Source organism: Carassius carassius, chromosome 17 (assembly GCF_963082965.1).
Source record: "Carassius carassius chromosome 17, fCarCar2.1, whole genome shotgun sequence".
Classification (NCBI taxonomy): domain Eukaryota; kingdom Metazoa; phylum Chordata; class Actinopteri; order Cypriniformes; family Cyprinidae; genus Carassius; species Carassius carassius.
The window spans coordinates 14,481,621-14,503,153 of record NC_081771.1 but is presented as its reverse complement, the minus strand read 5'-3'; the positions used below and the strand labels follow the sequence as shown (position 1 = coordinate 14,503,153).

The 21,533-nt window shown below is 36.8% G+C and overlaps 1 protein-coding gene and 1 long non-coding RNA gene across 2 annotated transcripts in view; one reads left to right on the top strand and one right to left on the bottom strand.

Moving 5' to 3' along the window:
* LOC132161174 (uncharacterized) overlaps positions 1–21,533 on the top strand; it is a 410,674-nt gene that overhangs the window by 210,186 nt on the left and 178,955 nt on the right. The window lies entirely within an intron of this gene.
* cachd1 (cache domain containing 1) overlaps positions 929–21,533 on the bottom strand; it is a 70,973-nt gene continuing 50,368 nt past the window's right edge. Inside the window, exons 8-27 of the mRNA XM_059571007.1 lie at positions 20,598–20,747; positions 19,408–19,641; positions 18,458–18,607; positions 17,376–17,499; positions 17,154–17,271; positions 16,859–17,027; positions 15,561–15,703; positions 15,154–15,335; positions 14,775–14,885; positions 13,530–13,652; positions 11,838–11,937; positions 11,533–11,649; positions 11,094–11,254; positions 10,264–10,350; positions 9,422–9,538; positions 7,983–8,134; positions 7,547–7,708; positions 5,871–5,948; positions 4,779–4,880; positions 929–2,338 (exon numbers count right to left, since the gene is read on the bottom strand). Of these exons, the coding sequence (XP_059426990.1) occupies positions 2,091–2,338; positions 4,779–4,880; positions 5,871–5,948; positions 7,547–7,708; positions 7,983–8,134; positions 9,422–9,538; positions 10,264–10,350; positions 11,094–11,254; positions 11,533–11,649; positions 11,838–11,937; positions 13,530–13,652; positions 14,775–14,885; positions 15,154–15,335; positions 15,561–15,703; positions 16,859–17,027; positions 17,154–17,271; positions 17,376–17,499; positions 18,458–18,607; positions 19,408–19,641; positions 20,598–20,747 (2,828 nt within the window). The 3' untranslated portion in view covers positions 929–2,090. The remainder of the gene's footprint in view (positions 2,339–4,778; positions 4,881–5,870; positions 5,949–7,546; positions 7,709–7,982; positions 8,135–9,421; positions 9,539–10,263; positions 10,351–11,093; positions 11,255–11,532; positions 11,650–11,837; positions 11,938–13,529; positions 13,653–14,774; positions 14,886–15,153; positions 15,336–15,560; positions 15,704–16,858; positions 17,028–17,153; positions 17,272–17,375; positions 17,500–18,457; positions 18,608–19,407; positions 19,642–20,597; positions 20,748–21,533) is intronic.

Genomic DNA, 21,533 nt, shown 5'->3' with positions numbered 1-21,533 from the left:
TCCACCATAATGTGCAAAAATCAATGCGTAGTCAAGTCTATCTTATTACTTTGGCAATAACATTAGAAATGTTTAGTGGCCAAGACTTCAAGGCATGTGCCTACACAGAAATTGATTTATTCAGTATCCCCCACCCAGAAAAATATTCACTGGAGTAAAAAGTGTGACAACTAGCCCACAATCCTCTTGGGGTGGTTGAATTATGAGCTGACTATTGGTGACTAAAATGACTTGTTCTGTAAAACATTTTAATGAAAATAATATGACATCTTTTATATGATGCTAAATGCATGTATAAACACAAGTACCAAATTCTGTGCAATTATGGCTTATGTTGGAATCACAGCAGATTGCATATAATGACCAGACTGATCACAGTCACATTCAGAGTGGAACAATTGATCACATTCACCCTGAGGTCGAGCTGAATATCAACTTTAAAGTGTTGTATGACCAAAATAAGAATGATGGCTGCACACTGACTGAACTTTAAGCACATAAAATATGATTCATAGATGTGATTCAACAGTCTCTAAGGTATACTTGCTTAAAACCGTCACTGTAACAGATTGAGGCTGAAATTTCACAGGGACATGCCTGGACAGAACTAATGTACCAGACTTCTGTATCATAATGTGTGAAAGTTGTGTTTTGCTCATGCGTTTGATCATTTAAGATCAATTGACTCATAATTATGGGCATGATTTCTTATCACACATAGATTAAAATCAAACTATTCATTAGTTTCCCCCCCCCCCCCCCCCAAATTTCAATGCAACTTAACCACATCAACTCTGGGGACCCACCGGTGGGTCCAATATTGCATATGCCTAATTCTCAAAAAATCAAAATAACAGCTGAAGTGGTTAAAAGCATAGGCATAAAATTCAATAAACACTGACAAAATGAAACACTACTGACGAGGATGAAAGGTTTGTTGTAGTGTATGACACATTTATAGCTACTTTGTTAAACTTTAGATGTATATACATGGTATATCATTTCATTCTGAAAACAATAGACACAATCCCTCTAAAATCATTGGAGCACAATGTCTACGTATCAGTAGACAAGCAGTTGAGTAAAAGTGCACATGGGTTAAGAAGGATCTGAAAAATATCATGGCATTCCATCAATACTGACTAATGACTTTAAAAAATGACTACATGATTGGAGACGATCCATCTGTACCATCAGACATCCATCACATTCACACACAATTATGTACACAAGCACCAACAAATGCACACCCTGTTTCTCTCTCTCTCTCTCGTACACTAAATGTAAAATAATTGGGCAGACAGAAATACAATGACAGCTTATACACACTGAGCACAGTCTGTCTCCCAGTAATCTTTAAAATATTGAAAATTTCCTGCACTGGGTTTTGTGGCCCAGAACACCTTGGTCCCATTGCACAGTGTCTTGAGATTCACCATCATCTCACACAATCCAAAAAACCCCCAAACAAAACAAAACAGAGAATGACAGCTCCTCAGAACAAGCCACATTGTCACGTCTCCTTGATGTGCAGCGCAGGCATTTGTGTCTATTGTTCCTTGAAATGTTTTGTTTACTCTCCACACCAGCAATTCTCACGGCGTGAGTATGACTCAAATATGCCATGAATCGAATCCTTCAAGGCTGCTTCGCAGTCTAGTCAAGAAGAAAACCTGGCTGGGTCCTAAAAGGGCTATATAGGCCTAATAAAAAAAGCTGATAAATTCAGTCAGTCAGTCAATTTCATTTTTTCCATTCATGATCTCCAGCTCCACTCCTGTTAAATAAATAGTAGAAAAATAATCCTTTCATCTTCATTGTTTCTTGAAAAAAAAAAAGAGGAAAAAAAAATTGAAGGACCTTTGTATCATATGCACTTGCCAAATCCACTCCCTAATGACCTCTACAGAGGTCAAAAGGTCACCCCCCCCCCCCCATGGTCAATAAGCACAAAACACCTCTGACCACCTCAGGGAGAGCTGGGAGATAAGTTTCTCTCCTGGTTTTTGCAGGATGCAGGTGGTGGATGGAGTTAGCAGTGGCATCAAATGCAGGGTTGGTGAACGGTTTGGAGTCACAGCTGGGCAGGATCAGCACTCGGCATCTACACTGTGCACGGTGACGGCAGCCTGGAGATGATGCGTGTGCAAGTGCAGGGGGTGGTGCGTGTGGGGGTGCCGATAGGGGTGGAACTTGTGGCTGAGCAGAGCAGCTGTCTGTGGAGGTGTGTCCAGGTCGAGGTCCTCGTCGTGATTGCCCACATCAACGCCTGCAGAGAGAGGATCGTTGTTGCAGGGTGGGTTCTCGCTGTCCTCCTGAGGGCTCATGGTGCTGTAACCTACATATAAATGGACAAAGAAATCAAAATCAATATCTTCAGAAGCTACAGTATAAAATTTACATTGAATCTAAAATGTTCTACAACAGCTTTTTGTATCTCTAAAACAACGGCTGAAGGGAAATTTTCAACTGAAAATGGACATTTAAACCTAGTTATGTCTCGGTGTTATTTTGGAGGTACTGCTGTTGGAAACTTGTTAATAACATGATCATTTAAATTGCTCAAACTGATCGTTTTAATGAATCCTAATCCATTCTAATCTCACACTCCTCACATAAAACTCAAACATAATCTCATATTTTACTGATCTGACAGACTCATGATAGCATAACCTGACATGACACCAAGTATTAAGATATATATTCATTTAATTGATTGAAATACAATGAAAACAGTAAAATTGTAAAATGTTATGACAATTTAATATTACTGTTTCTATTTTAATACAATTTAAAATGTAATTTATTAAAGTGAAGGCGAAGCCATTTTTATATCACAGGTGAAAAAAGGTAATCAAAATTCAGTCTTTACTGTCAGTTTAGATCAATTAAATGCATCCTTGCCAAATAAAGTATTAATTTCTTTAAGAAAAATAAATAAACCTCACTGCCCAAAATCTTTTTAAAGGCAGTGTTCAGAAACATATATATATATATATATATATATATATATATATATATATATATATATATATATATATATATATATATATATATATATATATATATATATATATATATATATATAATAATACAGATCAGGGAAACAAATAATTATTTTTTTAATCAGTGCAATGCAAAATTATATTTATAAAAACAGCTATTAGTTTTAAATGTATAGATACAGTAGCAGTAATGATTTATAATAATTTTAAAGTGGTGCAGAGCAATGGCAACAGTGCAAAGTAGTGTTCATGTTATTATCAGTTTGTCTCCGTGCAACAGATTTGCATTGAGGAACAATGCCTTGACACCTACTTCCTACTATACCTAATATTATACAAACAGTTTTAAACGTACAGACTTTATACTGAGAGACTACATTGAATATTTCTACTTTCATATTTGTATGCGTCAAATGGGAAAAAGAGAGAAAAAAAAACAAAATGTGATTTTAAAATTGTTGACAAGTTACATCATCTGAAACATACACCTTCCTTTATACATAAATTTAAACTTAAAATCCTGATGTTGAAAGAAGAAGCTGATGTCAATGTTATTTGTTATCTACCCAAAACCACTTTTCCCTGTCAAACTGCCAACGTTCCTGTTTAGACAACAATACAGAAGACTCATAAAGTAGCTGAAGTGAATAACAGATTAGACAGTTACTGGCAACTAAACTTGTATGGTGGGAGGAGAGCTAACAGTGCATACAAAAAACAAACAAACTGTTGGAAACACATCCTGAATTAAATTAAGACAGTACAAAGAGCACAAAAAAGGTCTTGTCCTGTTGTCAGGTGGCCAAACGTTCAGCCACATGTGACATTTGAAACGCGATCGGAGGTGAAAAGAAAGGTCAAAAACCTCTTATGTTCCTGACTTTGATCAATGTTTGCATGAGCCGTCTCAGAGCGGACCTGGAACCAGTTTTGAAACACTGCAGTGAGAGTGAAAGAGCTGGGATACAGATTCTGGATCAGCATCTATCCCTAAACATATCAAAGAGCCAAGCAAGCAAACAAGTACTAAAAAGCATCTCAGTTCCTGGCAGAAAGCACATTTCTGTTTAGAGAAATTCTTTAAACCTGGATCTGAAGTGAATACTTGTATACATCTACGTTGCTCCTGGCAAAAACTCTCCGTGTTGGTGGAGCTGTAATGAGTCAGAGAGCACAGGAGAAGGCTTCGGATCCGTTCTCCTGCGTTCGCACGCTCAAAAGCCAAATCGATATTGCTTTAAAACGACCCCTTAAGCTGGATGACTGAGCAGCCGGTGGGAGGCGACCTTTAACCCTGCCAAATAAAAATACAGGGAAGGAACTTTTGTACTTGGTCTTTGCCACCTCTAACTGTTCTCGCATCTCTCAATCTACCCACTTTGCTGGCTTTCTTCCTCCAGGTCTCTCATTGCACCTCTCCTTGTGGAATAGGGCTGCCCTTTCTCCTCTTGCTGGTTACACAATGATCTCCAGAAAGCCTTGTCCCTGAGGGGCGGCAGATTTAGCATGCACTGTAGACTCCATGTAACCTAAACCTGGAGCCGCTAAAGAAATACAGGCCGAACACAAGCATACACTGAGCTCCCGGGGAAGGCTTTGCTTTATTTCAATAATAAAACTCTCAATATATTCTTAGGTGAGAAATTTGATGGTCACGCCTTTTGAATTTTTCTTTGACCCTTGTTTCAAATGGATCTTTTCAGACCTACTAATATCACTTTTCCTTTAGACTTTGAGGAAGTAGACCACATACACACACATACACACTCTTACCATGGTCACTTTCTGTCCCTGACCGGCCCCAGTATCTCCGCCGTCGTTCTGGGCTGTGTGTGTGCCTCTCAATAACAGCAGCAATGAATCGAGTGTTACTTACTGCAGAGAGATAGAGAAACAGAGCCAAATGGTCATATAACAATAAAGCACTCGGGTCTCCAACTGGCCAGCATGGTGTAAGAGTACAGGAAATTTAAAAGGCAATAACACACTTCACATAAAAAAGGTTATACTGGGGATGATGAACTCGGTAAACAATGAGGAAAAATTCTAAAAGATATCTTCCAAAAGACTTCCAAAGCACCATATCATATTTGTGCATGCTAATTCCATAATCTAAACAGCTAAGTAAGGTTGGTAAATTATATATATATATATGTTGATTACCACTTCAAATAATTTGGTCAAATTAGTGCAAATTAGTGTAAACTGTTTTGCACTTACAATGGAAGTCAACTGGGCATGCAGCCTTTAATACATTTTTGTTGATAGTAGGAGTACAGTGTTTTCATTTTTCCACATTTCCAATTCTTTGCACTGATAATCAGTATTATATACATACTGACTGTTACTCATTTAGATTTCTTACAGTTATGCATGATGTTTCATCATGTATGTTTCTTACAGTCACGCATAACACAAGATCTAATTAAAACAACTTTGTGATGTAAATCAGATTGAAAATGCTTCTGATTATAAAATGTACAATGGAACTAGAATGCCGATCAGGAACATATTATAATATTGTCACTAAAGATGAGACCAATTATGACATCAGACTAACCCACATGGCTGTTTGAAGCAATTATCACACAAGAATGACACAGTACCATTGTGAGCATGAATGCTCGCTTTTACTCTAGGAGAATAAAACAGCACACCGTACAACAAAGAATTCACGGATTATCATCCATTTGGTGTCTGATGCACTGAATCAGTGAAAAACAGCATTGATGGTACAAAGTACAATACTGTAGATTTGATGTACATAAAAGCCCTCAGTGTAATTACTAATGCTAAAGTGGGCATTAAAGGGTTTCTGTGTTAATTCACGTGAAGCGGTTCCAGGCAGGGAGGCGGGTATCTTACTTATTCCTCTTTCTTCGTGACTGTCTTCATCTCTGTCATCTCGTTCGTTGTCCAGGTTGGACATCCGGACAGACATCTCTGATAAAAGAGATGGGAAGACAGGTGAAAGAGAAGATTAGAAAGATGGGAAAATCCTGAACATATTTGATGCAATATATCTTCTCCTTTGGTCTACAGTCTCTCTCATAAAAAAAGATTACATACATCAAATCTCCTCAAATCACTTTTTGCCCATGAATGCCCATCCGACATTAAAAACAGAGGAAAGCCAATTCAAGGGAATATAGCAGTCCAGTCTATTCATTTCTAGAATGCATATTCAGACTAAAGTGGACTCTCTCTCAGACAGCTTGTGTAACTGCAAAACTGACTGCAACACAGACTGATTCAAACACGTTTATATTGCATCAGACCAAGTTATACCTCCTAGTCATGCACATATAGAGACTGTATTTGGCTGAGACATGAGGGAGCACATGCAAGGGAAGAGGGAATTCGGCTCTTTAAATTACTTTAATATCCTCCTAAGGTCCTTTTAGCGGTCAACTGTGCTTTAGTATCTCATTAGCACAGGGAGTAGCACACTTTAAAAGTGCACTCAATAATCTTTCCCTCATTAAAGTGAGTTTTACTTGCTCTTCTTCTGAAACAACTTTCCTTCTCAGGCTGACATCATCAGCTTCTTTGTCAGAGATCACTTGTCACTTTCTAATCAGTTCTCAATTATAAAAGGTCCCGGTCTACATTTTATAATCTCTGACTATCTTGTTTCCCTCTGAAATATGTCACATAATAAATGTCACATTGTGCGCGTCGACTTTAATTCAGTAATCTTTAACCCTGTTTCTTTTTATTCAGTAGTAAACTATTAAAACCAAATCACAACAAAGTCAAACATAAAGCTGCTTGATAATTGCAAAAATCATAATCATGGTTATTTCTGACAATATTGCAATCCCAATTAGCATAAGGAGTGGGCATCACACATCTGAGTACCCCCCCCCCCCCCACACACACACAATAGCACTACATTATTACGTATATTTTGCTGAAAAATAAAGATGCTGTGATATCAAAATTTCGACAGCAGTGAAATTTCACAATTCTTGATAATCAAAAATAAAAATAAAATAAATAAAACACTGAACAGTCTGTATGTATTACATGTACACAAATGTGTATTAAAGCTACTAAAGTTATTCAGTCAAGCTATAAATTTATATCTTTTGTTGTTTGATTAACATTAAGGACAGCAGCAGGTATTATTAGGCTCCTGTTACTCTAAGACTGAATGAACAGCTGTAATATACTGACATATCCGATATCTATTTCTGTTCTGTTAATGTTCACTTTTGATATATGATATGTGTGTGTATTTGACTGTTAGCCACGTATCCGAAACCCAAAGTATACTTTGCTTGTCTGTGTAGCTTGGTTCCTCTTGAAAAGCACATACAGAAAGTCACCTGAGGAACAGCGTGAGTTCTCTTTAGCAGCTTAACGCACTTTTAACAACTGCCATCCTGCAAACACATCCTGCTGTAGACTGCATATTATGACAATCACATTACAAGATTTGACTGATCTGGACATTCTGTTTGGGATTTTAAGGAGAAGTTTCCCAACAGTCCCAGTTAGGAATCACGTTCACTTTTAGACAAAGTATCCAGACTCACCTTGTGCAGCCAGCGGGGACATGTGCTGATGGCTGCGACGGTGGATCTGGTGCCTATAGGCATACACAGCTAACACCAGCACCATGATGCATCCCATAATCCCTCCTGCCACTGGCCCCACGGGCGCACTCTTGATCATATTCAGCGAAGCCAACTCCTCATCTGCAAAGAGATGAAGAAATGAAATAATGAATTAAAGCATACACACAAGCAAAGATCCTCAAGGCACAATGTGGGACTCATGAAGTCAGTGCAATTCCAAACTTTTGTGCATATCTTTCCAAAACAAGCAAAACTAAATAATAGAAAGTCATTTTCTAGAGGACTATTGTGACCCATCAATGCAATTTACCTACATATGCTATTATAAACAGAACAAATAATAACAGAAGTAAATAATAAGTAATAATAACAGACTACAGAAGTAGCAGCTCACCTAAAATGCCCAGTCCATCCACATAAGGACTTTTGGCACCCACAATCCCTCCAAAACATTCCTTCTGTAGGGCACAGTAAGGCTTATCCAGATGGGTCTTTCCGTCACTGTCCACCATACACCACTCACAGTCCAGAACACCAAAACAGTCACTACAACCCACACAAATAAAACAGAACATACAAAAAGCAATGTTATAGAGTTGGCTACACATACCAAATGTATTTACCATACATTTTTTTAATGTTTTTAAAAGATATTGCTTTTGTTTACCAAGGCAGTATTTATTTGATCAAAAATACAGTAAGACTGTAAAATATTACAACTAAAAATAACTTTACTATTTTAATATATTTAAAAAAACAAATTTTTTCCTGTGATGACAAAGCTGAATTTTCAGCAGCCATTACGCCAGTCTTCAGCTTCACATGATATTTCAGAAATCATTTTAATAATATTTGGGCTGGCCGATAATATTATGTGCATGTCATGTGCATCTCGTCAGTAAAGCCGGTTCTGTTCTGCCCTATCTAATATGTTGATTTAGTTCTCAAGAAACATTTCTCATTATTATCAGTGTTGAAATCAGTTGTGCTGCTTTAATATTTTTGTGGAAACCATGACAAATTTTTTTTGATTATTTGAGGAACATGCAGTACTGAAGAACAGCATTTATTTGAAAAAATTTGAAAAATCTTTCCACCACCTACAATATGTTCAAACAATACACTAAAAATCATTTTATAAAATTCTTATAAAATTATATTTTTATAGAATACATATAAGTATTTTATATTACAAACTATACTTATTTCTAAAAATAAAAAATACCATTTATTAGTAGTTTTGAATATGTATATTTAACACTAAGATTTCACCAGTTAACATTAGTTAATTAATAAACTAACATAAACTAACACTGAGCAATACATGTGTTACGGTATTTATTCATCTTTGGTAACGTAAACGATTTAACATAACCTTTCAGTGTAAGTTCATATCAATTCAGGTCCATTAAAGGATATTAACATATTGGACTTTGGATTTTAATGAATGTTGAAAACACCATTAACTAAAGATTAATAAATATTTTAGAAGTGTTTTTCATTGCTAGTACATATAGTTAACTGATGTTAACAAATGGAACCTTCTTGTAAAGTGTTACCAACACAGACTTGGTTCTTTGAGTCTATGTTGAATGACAGTGTGAGATAACTCATGAGCTTTTTGTGAGTCTTTGATTTTGACAGTCCCTAATAATAGCTGACATTGTATGATCTTGAGAAACACACATGCTTGCTGTTGTGGTCAGTGCAGGTTGTGAATAAGTGATGTGAGATTAGCTGTGTTAAGTAAGAGGAGAAACAATATTACGCTCAGAGACTCTGTGTTTCTGCTAAGGGCAGGCTGATCACAAATGATACAGTATATGGCCGTACCTGCTGGTGAAGCGCTGGCTGCATCTGGTGTTGATACACTGAGGCAGAGTGTCCTGTAGACTGGGCTCAATTACAGTCAAAGACAAAGGCTCTTGGTGCACTTCACAGCTCGGATTTCTATGCACGCACAAACACACACACACACACACACAGACACACACACAGTAGTAAGGCAAGCTGAGTCAGTTAGGCCCTAAATACAACATGTAACTCATTAAAGTCAGCTATTTTTAACTATTTGTAACAGTCTGGCAACAATGTTGTTCTGTAGATAAATGGCATTCAACAGACAACAAATAATCAACAGTTATTATCACTGCTACACAGTGAGTACCCAGACTTTTTTTTTTTTACTTTTTTACTACAGGTCTCTGTAGTAAAGGAGTCATTTATTACCATTCAAGTGTAAAATTTTTCACTAAAATGAACAGATGGCACAGTGACAGAAAGCTAAGTGCCTTGAGATCTCTCAGCTGGGAATAATGCGACAAACCTGAAAGTGTCTAAATGTCTATTGAGGAACAATCCTGAACTGACGGCTAATTGAGGACACAGGTGGCTGGATATCTATTCATCGTGACAAACAAGAACTTGATGAAGTGACAGGCAGAAGTGTGTGTGTGACTAAGTGTGATTCATTCCAGTGCATGCTGATGAGAATCTGGACATGTGGTCCAGTGATTAATTTCTTGATCATATATTGTGGCAGTCTATTTTCCAAGCACTTAAGGGATAATCCTAACACATTGTATACAACATGTATTATGTGTTAAAATGGGCTTAACGTCTACATGACCTTCAATAAATAACACAAGACTGTCCTGTAAACGGCAGCGGTTTACCTGTTCTCAGCATTGGTGAGGTTGCCAGTACATTCATTCACCTCTAGAGGGCATTCACAGGGACACTCGCATTCATTCTGCTCCATTCTGAGGAAGATGAGAATACACTGAGAAAATCTGTTTACAGGACTTTTAACCTGTTCACAGGTCTTTTTAAAAATAGTTTTGCTAGTGTACTTCTAAAAACATGATAAATTAGCTTTTAGAAAGTAAATGCCTTTTAAATTTGCAGTCCTCACATTTGGACAAATTCTGTTAAATGCACAAATTTTATATATAAATTTAATATATATATATATATATATATATATATAAATGGATTTATCACTGTGTGTTATGACTAAAGACTCCTGGGATTTAATTGGCTATTACCTTGTGGGTTATATACCACAAAAGTTAATAATAAATAAAATAAAATACATAAAAAAAAGTTTGGGGTCAGTAAGATTGTTTTTACAGTCATTTATATTTTTATATATGCAGTAAATTAATGAGAAATTACTTTTAAAATTCGTTTTCATCAAAATATCCTAATATGAATAGAGTATTAAAGATTAAAGATAAAGAATCCTGGGATTTCATTGGCTATTACCTTGTGGGTTATATACCACAAAAGTTAATAATAAATAAAATAAAATACATAAATATAATATGTAAACAAATAAATGCCATTGAAAAGTTTGGGGTCAGTAAGATTGTTTTTACAGTCATTTATATTTTTATATATGTAGTAAATTAATGAGAAATTACTTTTAAAATTTGTTTTCATCAAAATATCCTAATATGAATAGAGTATTAAAGATAAGAGTTATGCATACTGTAAACATTACCTGTGGCAGTTAAGACAGAGACGATCCACAGTACTACAAGCACAGAAGGCCAGTGAATCACAGGTCTCATTCACAATACCAGCAAACGCATTAGTTCCTGGGATACGAGTGAGCCGGTACTTTGAGCAGTGACTGCCATGCACAAGGTTTGTCAGATCACCCTTAAAAATGACAAACACACAGTAAACCATTAACAATCATTTGAATTCATAACAGTCTTTCACACTGTGCATACAATTTCTCATTAAAAACAACAATTTATAATTGCCCAGCTCTGTTATAGCCACTACTAAAACAACCTCCACTAGGTGGCGTGCTAACATAACTAATACATTTGACTGACTAAACTTACATGGCAAAAAACAAACGACTGGATTGTCGCTTCAAACTAAATTTACAGTAACCTGATATGAAATAATTAATATGAGACTCCACTCACGACAATGCTGGTGTTGAACTTGTAGAACCGCTGCACGGTACGATCACTGAAACTGTTACACAGGTTCTTCTTCACAAAGTTGGGGTGGTTGAGAATGTCATTGGCCACTAGAGGCTCCTAAAGTCAAGCAAATCAGGGAGAAAATGATGAACTCAGTAAGATTGTTTTTCAGTTTCATTACCGATCTTTAAATATGATATGGCTGAAGAGTAAGAAGTCCCCTTTTTCGAAGGACAAAAACAAAAAACTGCCTATTTTCTTGTGAAAGACAAGTAAAGTTTGTCCTCAGACCCACAGTTCCTTACCTTGTGAGTGATATGTTGCTGTTCTGCTGGAGCGTGGCCCTTCGGGTCAATCAGGGTCGGATGGGCCACCAGATAGCCTCTGTCCTCCATGATAAAACACCTACACATACATAAGGACCAAGACAAACAAGATCAAGCACTCTGAGCCTTACAAAGATCCAAAATGACATTTAGAGGGGAAAGGTGGAAGGAAATGGTAGATGGCTTCCTGTATGCTCACAGGGTACCAGCTGCAGTTCAGAACAGTTCGGGTTATTGTGTGGCACACTGAGGCATTCCACTTCACTAATCCTGTTTAATGACCATAGCACTGGAAACTCAAAGAACACTGAGGCCTCCGCAGCACAGACAGATAAAGAGACAGAGAGAGCATGAAGAGGGACAAAGAAAGAGACAAATAGAGTAGAAATAGAGTTAAGAAGAAAGAAAAAGAGAGGGAAGAGAGGAATGAGAGGAAAGGGTAAAAGAGAGACAGAAAAGAAGGGAGCGAGGGAAAAATGGGGGCACTGGCACCTAACATAACAGGATGTGTCTGGAATGCAGCCCTAATCAGCTTATCTCCCTTTGTGTCTTTCAGTCAGTCCTGAAAAACGTGGCTTTTATATATTGCATCAGTAGGGTTTAGGTTTTTAGATTTCAGTAGGGTTTTGCACTGCTTGCAAAGATAAGCATTACTACTGCTTTTTATTAGGGTTAAAATATTGAGCTACAAACATGAATGATAAAGCAAATTGAACACTTTTTTTTTTATTTTTATTACATACATATGGTTGACTACCCAAATTAAATTTCCGTTTAGATATGATACAAAAATAATCATGAAAAAAATATATACTATTATACTTCAATATGCGTTATTTATTTATATGACTCCCAAGACCTCAACAATAATTATTTTACAAATAATATATATGTATCAAAAATGTAAACTTAAATATTCAGGAACTGCATTTAAAATTAGAAGGAGAAATTAATACTAATGGAACAAACTAGAAAATGAAATCTGATTTTTTTCTTTTTTGTACATTTATGTTTATACATTTTATTATTATTATTTTTTTTAGTTGTTCATCATCACTAATCCTCCTTTAATTGTTCATCCATTCTTCCTGGTCAAAGGTTTCCATAAGCATGAGTTTAATGGTGTCCTGCTCTAATATTTCAGTAGTGTATAAAACTGTAACTTTGTACACATTACTCAACAACTAGGCTTGTAACTTAAGCTAAGCCAGTTCTCTGAATATCATAATGAATATCATTATGAAAACTTGACAACTGCCACAATACCCTAGTATCATTGCAGCTACTTTAAAATTAGCACAACCTAAATGAATTTTTTGAAAAATAAATATCATTATTCCAGTCTTTATACTTTTCCCTTCTCATCTCTCCTCTCTCTCTACATCCAGCCCTCCCTCACAGTTTCTTGATCCCCACCTCAGATCGTTTTCTCATTCCATCTCCACCTATCCTAAAAGAGGGAGCTTAGAGGCATGCAGAGAAGACTTAAGTGAATGCCTCTTTTTCAAACAAAAGCAAATCTGATTAGTTTCATTTGAAAGAGCCTCTGTGGGGCATCGATAGCTTCAGGCACTACGCTGGACACCCCAGCCGGCACACTGGGGTCTTGGCAGACACTAGAGAGTCTGAGAAGAAATGAGATGGGGGTTGGGTGTGGTGGGAAGGCCTTACCGGATTTTGTTGCCCTTGTCCTGGTTGCAGATGGGCAGGAGATCCAACAGAACTTTGTAGAAGTAGCGCAGAGTGAAATCAATGCCCATAACCGCTACTGTGTAACCCGAGGCCTTTTGGGAACTGGGAAAGGAGGCAGATAAGTGTGTTGAACAATATGAAGAATAAGGAGATCTACAATATGATGGGTCACCGCTGTAGTGCTTTAGATCAGATCACTACATAGGTCACATTTCCTCCTCTTAAGAGAGAACTGATTGGAAAACGTGAAGGGAAAACACTCTTTATCTACACTAGACATTCTGGAACACTGCCAGCTTCATCACATCTCAACACACACACGCACGCACTGTGCAAAGCAGCGACCCGACAGTGATAAGGCAGTTGTTTTTCATTTGCAACAGGTACTATTACGTACCACCTATGCTATGCTTTTTTTCAACTAGACAGCAAATATATGAAAAAAGTAAGTTAAAGGGATAGTTTTCACGCAAAACAAAAGTTTTTGTGTTTCTTGTAAACAGCAGTGATGTGTCAGGTTTGAATGTACATGAAGATTTGATGCTGAATAAAAAAATAAAAGGGTGAATAATGACTTTTACATAGCACACAATTCCTATGAGTATGAACTACTTTTAGTAAGGTTTTTTTTTTTTTTTGAGTTAGTGTAAAGCACTGGCCATTTCATTGTAGAAAAAAAAAACCTTTCGAGAGTGAGTACAATTTTTATGTTGTGGTTGACCTATTTATTTAATTCTCTATAATTAAGTTATTTATATCATTGTTTTAAAGTCTGATCCATACAAGCATCCAAAAAACAGCTAGTGTCTGAATAAGCAAAAATAAATGAATATCCACATTATAAAAGTCACAACGCATAGCAAATGATGTCTAAACAATGCTTCTCAAACTTTTGGACTTACAGACCCCCAACACAATATTCAAAAGGGCCCCCTCCCCTTATACAGACCAAGATATTTTTCTCCCATTATTATGACAAAACTGTTTGTTTTAAAACAGAACACAAGGAGTACACAGATATATATAAAAATAATTTTTCAATAAAATGTTTTCAAGAAAAAAAGTTATTCAGAGGGGAAAGGCCTCTAGAATTTTTCTTAAAAACATTTAAGCAAATTGTTTTACAAATATATTAATAATTTATTACTTAAATGACTTATCCTGTGGCCCCCTGGTTGAGATCCAATAGGTTTTAACATGAAATGTGACCCTTAAACAACTGACCTAGAGGCATGGATGGTGTGGCTAATAGTGACCACATAGCCCGCCCCACCAATATCCAGGTAGGGTCCAGTAAAAGTGATGAGACCAGGATTGGCTACAGCATGTAGGTACCTAAAAAACAAAAAGATCACTAATTAGACCACATTTTAAACAGAAATCTATAAATTTATCGAAGTTAGTTGAACTTTTTTATTTCCTATGCAATATTTTTGTATTAAAAATACACCCTTTTATTTGTACTGTGTCCAGCTGCATGTGAACACAAAATACCTTCTTGGGAATCTGTCAGTTTGCAAAGCTTAGTCAACAGACTGTGGGATCTGTTGACCAGCGTCCCACTAGGAGTTTGAAGACCTCCGTCCTGAGGCTCAAATCTTACCATCGTCTCCTGGTGGGATCGAAGGCTTTGTCCATGAGAGAACCGGGGTAAATCCGCAGCACCCCATTGGGCGTTGCTATGTAACGCCTTACAATGTAGCAGTTGAGGCTGCTCATCTCCATAAGACTCATCCATTCATCTGTCACGTGACTGGTGGCCATCACCTCATTCCTCACAGAAGACTGGAAGACCAAAGGAGGGGGGTGTTAAAGAATTCTACTAAGCAGAGCATCATAAAGACTGGTGCGCTGCATTTCCCTAACGAAAAAGAAGAATTAAAGAGGAGAGGAAGACTGCCAACTAAGATCTAACCATGTGACCACTAACTGTGAAAGATTGAGTCATTCCTAGGTTGGCTATGAGACACGTGTTGCTGAGATGGCCAGTAAGTGTGTGTCTGTGTGTACCTTCAGGCCTGGGTTGGCTATGAGCCGGGTGTTGTCACTCAGGTAAGCTGTGTAGTGCTCCACCATGCGCTTGGTCTCTGGTTGACTCAAGTGCTCATATGGAGAGGAGAAACTACCAGCAGACAACATCACTGTGGGACTCTCTGAAGAAAAAGAGAGATGAATAAGTTGTGCTGCACTGCTGCTTAATTACATTAGCCCCGAACCATTATCAAGCATCCCTTAGTAACAGTAATGTTCACTAACCAAAAAAAAGTACACTGTTAAAAAGTACGGGGTAATTAATTTAATTTTGAAAAGAATTGAAAATGTTTATTCAGCAAGGGCCTATTAAACTTATCTAAAGTGAAAGTAAAGACTTGGAACTTTCTATTTATCAAAGAAGCATGAAAAAACACGCATGTTCCCAATATTAAGCAACTCAATCCTTTTCAGCGTTTATAATAGATAAGAAAAGTTACCAAATCGGCGTATTAGAATGATCATGTGACACTGAAGACTGGAGTGATGGAAATTCTGCTGAAAATTCAGCTTTGACGAAGGGATATATTGCATTAAATATATTAAAAACAAAAAAAGTAACTTTAAATTGTAATAATATTCAACAATATTACTGTTTTACTATATTTTTGATTACATAATTACAGCTTTGGTGAGCATAAGAGACTTTTTTCCAATAAAGTGGTTGTCGAGCAACACACAGACATAAACGAAGGTGTATCTTTTTAGAGTAATTTACAACAACTTTGAACGCAGCTCAGCCAATCAGATTCAAGGACCAGAACTATCCGTTTTATAAATCTATATATCTGCTTCATGTCGTGTCTAACAATGCCCCTTAGCTGTTATAAATTCACTGTAAACTACAGCTTCTTGGGGCTTATTGTTCAATATATATATATATATATATATATATATATATATATATATATATATATATATATATATATATATATATATATATATATATATATATATTCTCTACTAGTCTACTTTTTTCACACATTAACACATTTATTTCCCTTTAAGAATAATATGAAATTAATAATACTTTAACAGCAAAACAGCTTCTGACATGCAGTCCATTTATTTGGTGTTTGTTGGTAAAAATTCACTTGTTGAGCAAAAGCAAAGAAACTTTTATGATTGTTCCATTTGGATTTGATAGTTTTATAAAAAAAGACATTTCTCGCTCTGTTTTCAGAGAAACAAGCTCTGCATGGTAAGTCTAAATAGCATGCACAATTTTTGTTCCTCCCAATATGTTAAGATCATATTAATGTTTTATCTGGGCTTACCGACTGTAGCGAGCTGTTTGAAGTGGAGGCAGGAGCTGGGCTGGCCCAGCAGATCCAGGCGGTGGTACAGGAGTTTGCTGCTAGGGGCCGTGTTCAGATTTTTCAGTTGCTTCACCGGGATCTCCGGCTGAACATAAACTATACACAATATAAACGAAGTGTCCTGAACCTGCAAATCAGAGATCAAGATCAGTAAAAATTCAAAATGAATAATTAAAACAGCATACAAACAGTCTGGTTTTCCCTCAGCCTGCTCAAAGGCCAATGCTTGTTCCACTGTGGAGGAATAGCTTACCAGTTTCCAAGCGTAGCTGACATTGTAGGCATCTCGGCTGGGATCACGTAGACGGTTCATGTGCCAAGACAGAGAAGAATTGACAGGCACAGCAATGACCTGACTCCCCAGAGGCAGACTAACAAGAAACACACACCATGAGCTTAGCAATCACGTGAGCAACACAGTAAACTCGAGCAACTGCAGAAAGCCAGGTCTTTTTGAAATCCCACACACCCTCACCTGAGGATATTTTGATGCACAGCAGCAAACCCTGGGATGTTCTCATAGTGGATGATGTCTGTATGGAGGGGAGCTTCAGTCATCAGGTAAGGTCGGGTGAGTGACGGATGCATGAGGGTGTAGCCTGAAAGATATGCAAACGTTATTTTAAATAGAATTTAATATAATATGTAAAATAAATAAAAAAACATTACACTATATGTGAATGCCTAATTTGTATATGAAATGCATAACTTTTCCTTGCAAGGTGTGACTGTTTCCTGGTCTAATATACTGTAGTTTTTAACAAACCGTATATTGTTACAGCTTTTCAACTACTAGGTTACACACACAAACTGTGGCCTGCACAACACAGGGAGAGACTTCCTTTGGAAAAGAGCTGAGAGGCAGTGCTACGTCGTCTCTTTACTGAACAGCTGGAGACAGCAGGTGCCACTTCATTATCCCAGTCATTATGACCGACCGTATACTCTCAGGAACAGATAATCACCCTCATTTTATTACATATGTAATACAACACAACCTTTTAGTGCAAAGTGGCAATTTCTGCAGGGCTTATCGAATTGTTTTAATAAGTATTAAGTGGAGGTTAACAGCGTTTTAAATTCAGAGACACTTCACCCTGCTGGGGGAAGTCATGGAAAAACAAACAGATGTTATTTAGAGCAGGATGAAGAAAGCGTAAATGAAAGCTTGTCAAAATAAGGCCAACAGTGCTTAATTTCATTCTTTGGTGGACAGTGTTTGCATAAGCAGGGGAACGGGGGAAACATTAAAAGTCCATTCTCCCTAAAAAGTTCAAATACACAGAGTTTTGCTGGTCCCACTTCAAGAAACTGGTATGATGTCAACCTAATGTGGGACAGCTGATTCCCAAAATTAACTGTTAAAGGTTAACAGTCTTCAGTTCAGTGTTTTGTGTCAGTGAAGATCAGTCAGACCTCCAAACTAATGGTGAAGTTAGAAAGTCAAGTTGAAGCTAGGCAAACAGGGAAACGTGTAAAACAAGCTTGGCTCATTCTGGCTAATGGAATCAGGTGGATCTCAACCAAAAACAATCATTAGCTTGTGCATCTTACTACCTTTATTGTCTATGAGGAATGTATATGAGGCCAGGGAGTCCTGGTAGTAGGTGACGTCCTCCAGTATGTATGCCAGATTCACGTCCACTCCAACGACACCCAGCAACAAGTTCCCAAAGTAGCATGGCCGGCTGACAGTCATGATGAAACCTACAAACAGAAAAGAAGTTCCTTTATCTGTCCCCATATTAATAAGCCAATTTATGTAAACGGTGATTTATGAAGAAATATTATTAACTGTGAGGTAAAAGCCGTTGGCAAAAGACAAGCGATACTAAAAAAACAACAATGAACAAAGTAAATATGTTTCTTGGGTGTTAACTTCGGGCACTTTCTTTGTCAAAAAAGTTTTATTTTTATAAAAACATCCTTGATAACATCATGTTTTTAAAATTGTCACCGTTTTATAGGTTTTCTCTTTTTTTAGCCTTGTCCCAGACTATTTATAAAAAAATAATTAAAAAATAATAATAAATATATATATATATATATATATATATATAAAAATATATAAATAAATAAATATATAAATATATATATATATATACGTTTTTAAATTAAATTATGACTGTTCCTTCATCTCTTCCAGGCATAATTCCATCATAGCCTAATACAGTTTTATTAAAAATGAGAAAATAAGAGAGACATTTTTATGAAGCAATAAAAAAAATCTAAGAAAATATCATTTGTGAGCAGAATTGCATTATGCATCATTTAAAATGAAGCCATAACTTCATCAGAATGACTTTCGGTCTAGAAGTCCCATAAGAGCAGACTCTGCATTTGTGATTTTTGGCTTTACTTATAGTTTAAGTTTACAGTATATAGCCATGGAAACTTTCTGGTTCAGAGCCACTCCTTCTGAGGTCTTCTGAGTACATATGGTTTGTCAGAGGGAATGTTAATGTGCCAGACTTGCGCTTGATGCCAAGTTCAAGATCTTAACTTACCGTCTCCCATCTGGTCTGCATAAGGCAAACTGAAGGAGGCCACGTCGATCATTCGATTGGGGAGGTTGATGTAGAAGCGGCCCACGGTGGTCTCCAGGTTACTGAGCTGGTTTAAAACCATCATGCTGCCCTTCACGACAGGAAGTGCAGAACGATCTGCAATGCCATACTTAACAGAGTTCTGCTCGGCCAGGTCTCGCAAGAAGGCCAGCTCCTTCAATCCCGTTACTCCTTCTGAGGATGAAGGTATAGAAAAACTAATTAAAATAGACATTATATGCTCAATATCAATGTGTTATGTGTCTCTTGTGCACCACTGGGTTTTGGAACAAAGCTAGTATCAACTAATTCATCTAAATGTTCACAGATATTGCAGGTGTTTGTAAAGGTTGGTTTCTCTGGCCTATTTAGAGTGCAGCATAGTAATAGAAAGCCATTCATATCCCACACGGATTACTTAACCGCAGAGCTAAAAATCACACTTAATCTATTTCCATCATGAAATGGTGGTTTTGGACCTTTAACAGAAAGAATAGGAGGTTTTTGTTACTCAGTCTTTCCCTTTTGGAGGAACATTCAATTCAGTTGAATTGTTATTGGACTGGACATAAATTTCAACACTCCAGTCGATTAATCTGAAACTGTGACAGGTTTTAATATGTGAATATAATACAACTTGTCATAAATGAACCAGACTTCAAATAAACAGGGAAATATGAGTAATTCCCTGTGTGTGTGTGTGTCCTTCAGAGCCTAACAATACCTAGTCAAAGTAGTGTAACCTGCATTGCCAAGCTAATCAATCTGAATCATATCTCTGAGTCATCTAATGCATAAAAAGGCCTTTCTCACTCTTTCATGTCACTGAGTGGCCTTTGATGTATTGTCGCATTTCTCTTTCTTCTTTTCGATTATCTGCTTTTAAATTTTCATGATGCCAAACTAATTTATGCTAATAGCAGGCTAATACATGCGGGGAGAGGAACAGCTGAGGAGAGCAATATAATGGAGAGTGGTTTCTTACGCGTAAACGCACACACACAAAGACCAGAAGAAAAATGAAGGGTAGTCAGAACAGCTGAGCATGTTTTGAAAAGGCACAAACATGCACACAGGTGTTCACCATGAGCCCTTGTGGCCTGCAAGACAAAGAGTTCATAAAAAAGCGGGGCTCCTTGTCTGTATCTCACCGTTCATGAGAGCATAGGTGAGGATCATGACCGAGTTGTTGAGGTGGCGGTTCTCCTCTTTGACCACGTTGAGGGTTGCTCTCTTTTCGTGCTCGGATGAGTCTCGGGAGGTGACGCCTGATGACAGGTAGATTATCACCATGTCGGTGTCTGTGAGAGGGAAGACGATCAATAATCAATAATACTGAATACAATAACTGACCTCGGGGCAACTTGAGAACATACAAAAATACGGTGTTTAATACTCTAGTAACTATTTCTCAGGGACCAAATCTTCTTGGGCACATTATCTTTAAGTCTGCATATATATCTAAATAATAATATATATTTTATATCATAAAATTTGATTAACATGTTTTTCTTGCTTTCTTTTTTTTTATTAATTCCTCCCAGAATAATAATTAATTACCAAAAAAAACAAAAAAACAAAACAGTATTCCTAAAGAAAACAATAAAATTATAAATTAAGTGATAAATTACTTGACTGATTTCTTTGGTCAAGTTATTCGTTATTTTAAATTAGGCATAGCCTGCCCTATATTTTTGTTTGTATTTTTGTATTTTTATTTGTTTTGTTAATAAAAGTTCTATGTTTTATAAATAGGCTAAAGTGAGTTTGACATTGTATTTTGTTGTTGCATTCAAACAATTGATGCTGAACTGCCGCTGACTCGAAAGTGAAAGTTAAATACGCACATCGCTTTTAAGCTTTTTAAAAGCGAAGGAAAGCGAGGAAAAGAGGTAAATTAAAACAAACTAAAAACGAACAATTGTTTAATGTCGAACTGCTGCTATTTGAAAGTGAAAGTAAAATGTACATGCTGCTTTTACAAGCTATTTAAAAGCGAAGGAAAGCGAGGAAAAGAGGGAACGCCTCTTGTTAACACTAAACATAAAATACAAGGTAGGAAGTTACATGGTGTTAGTAAATCTAAT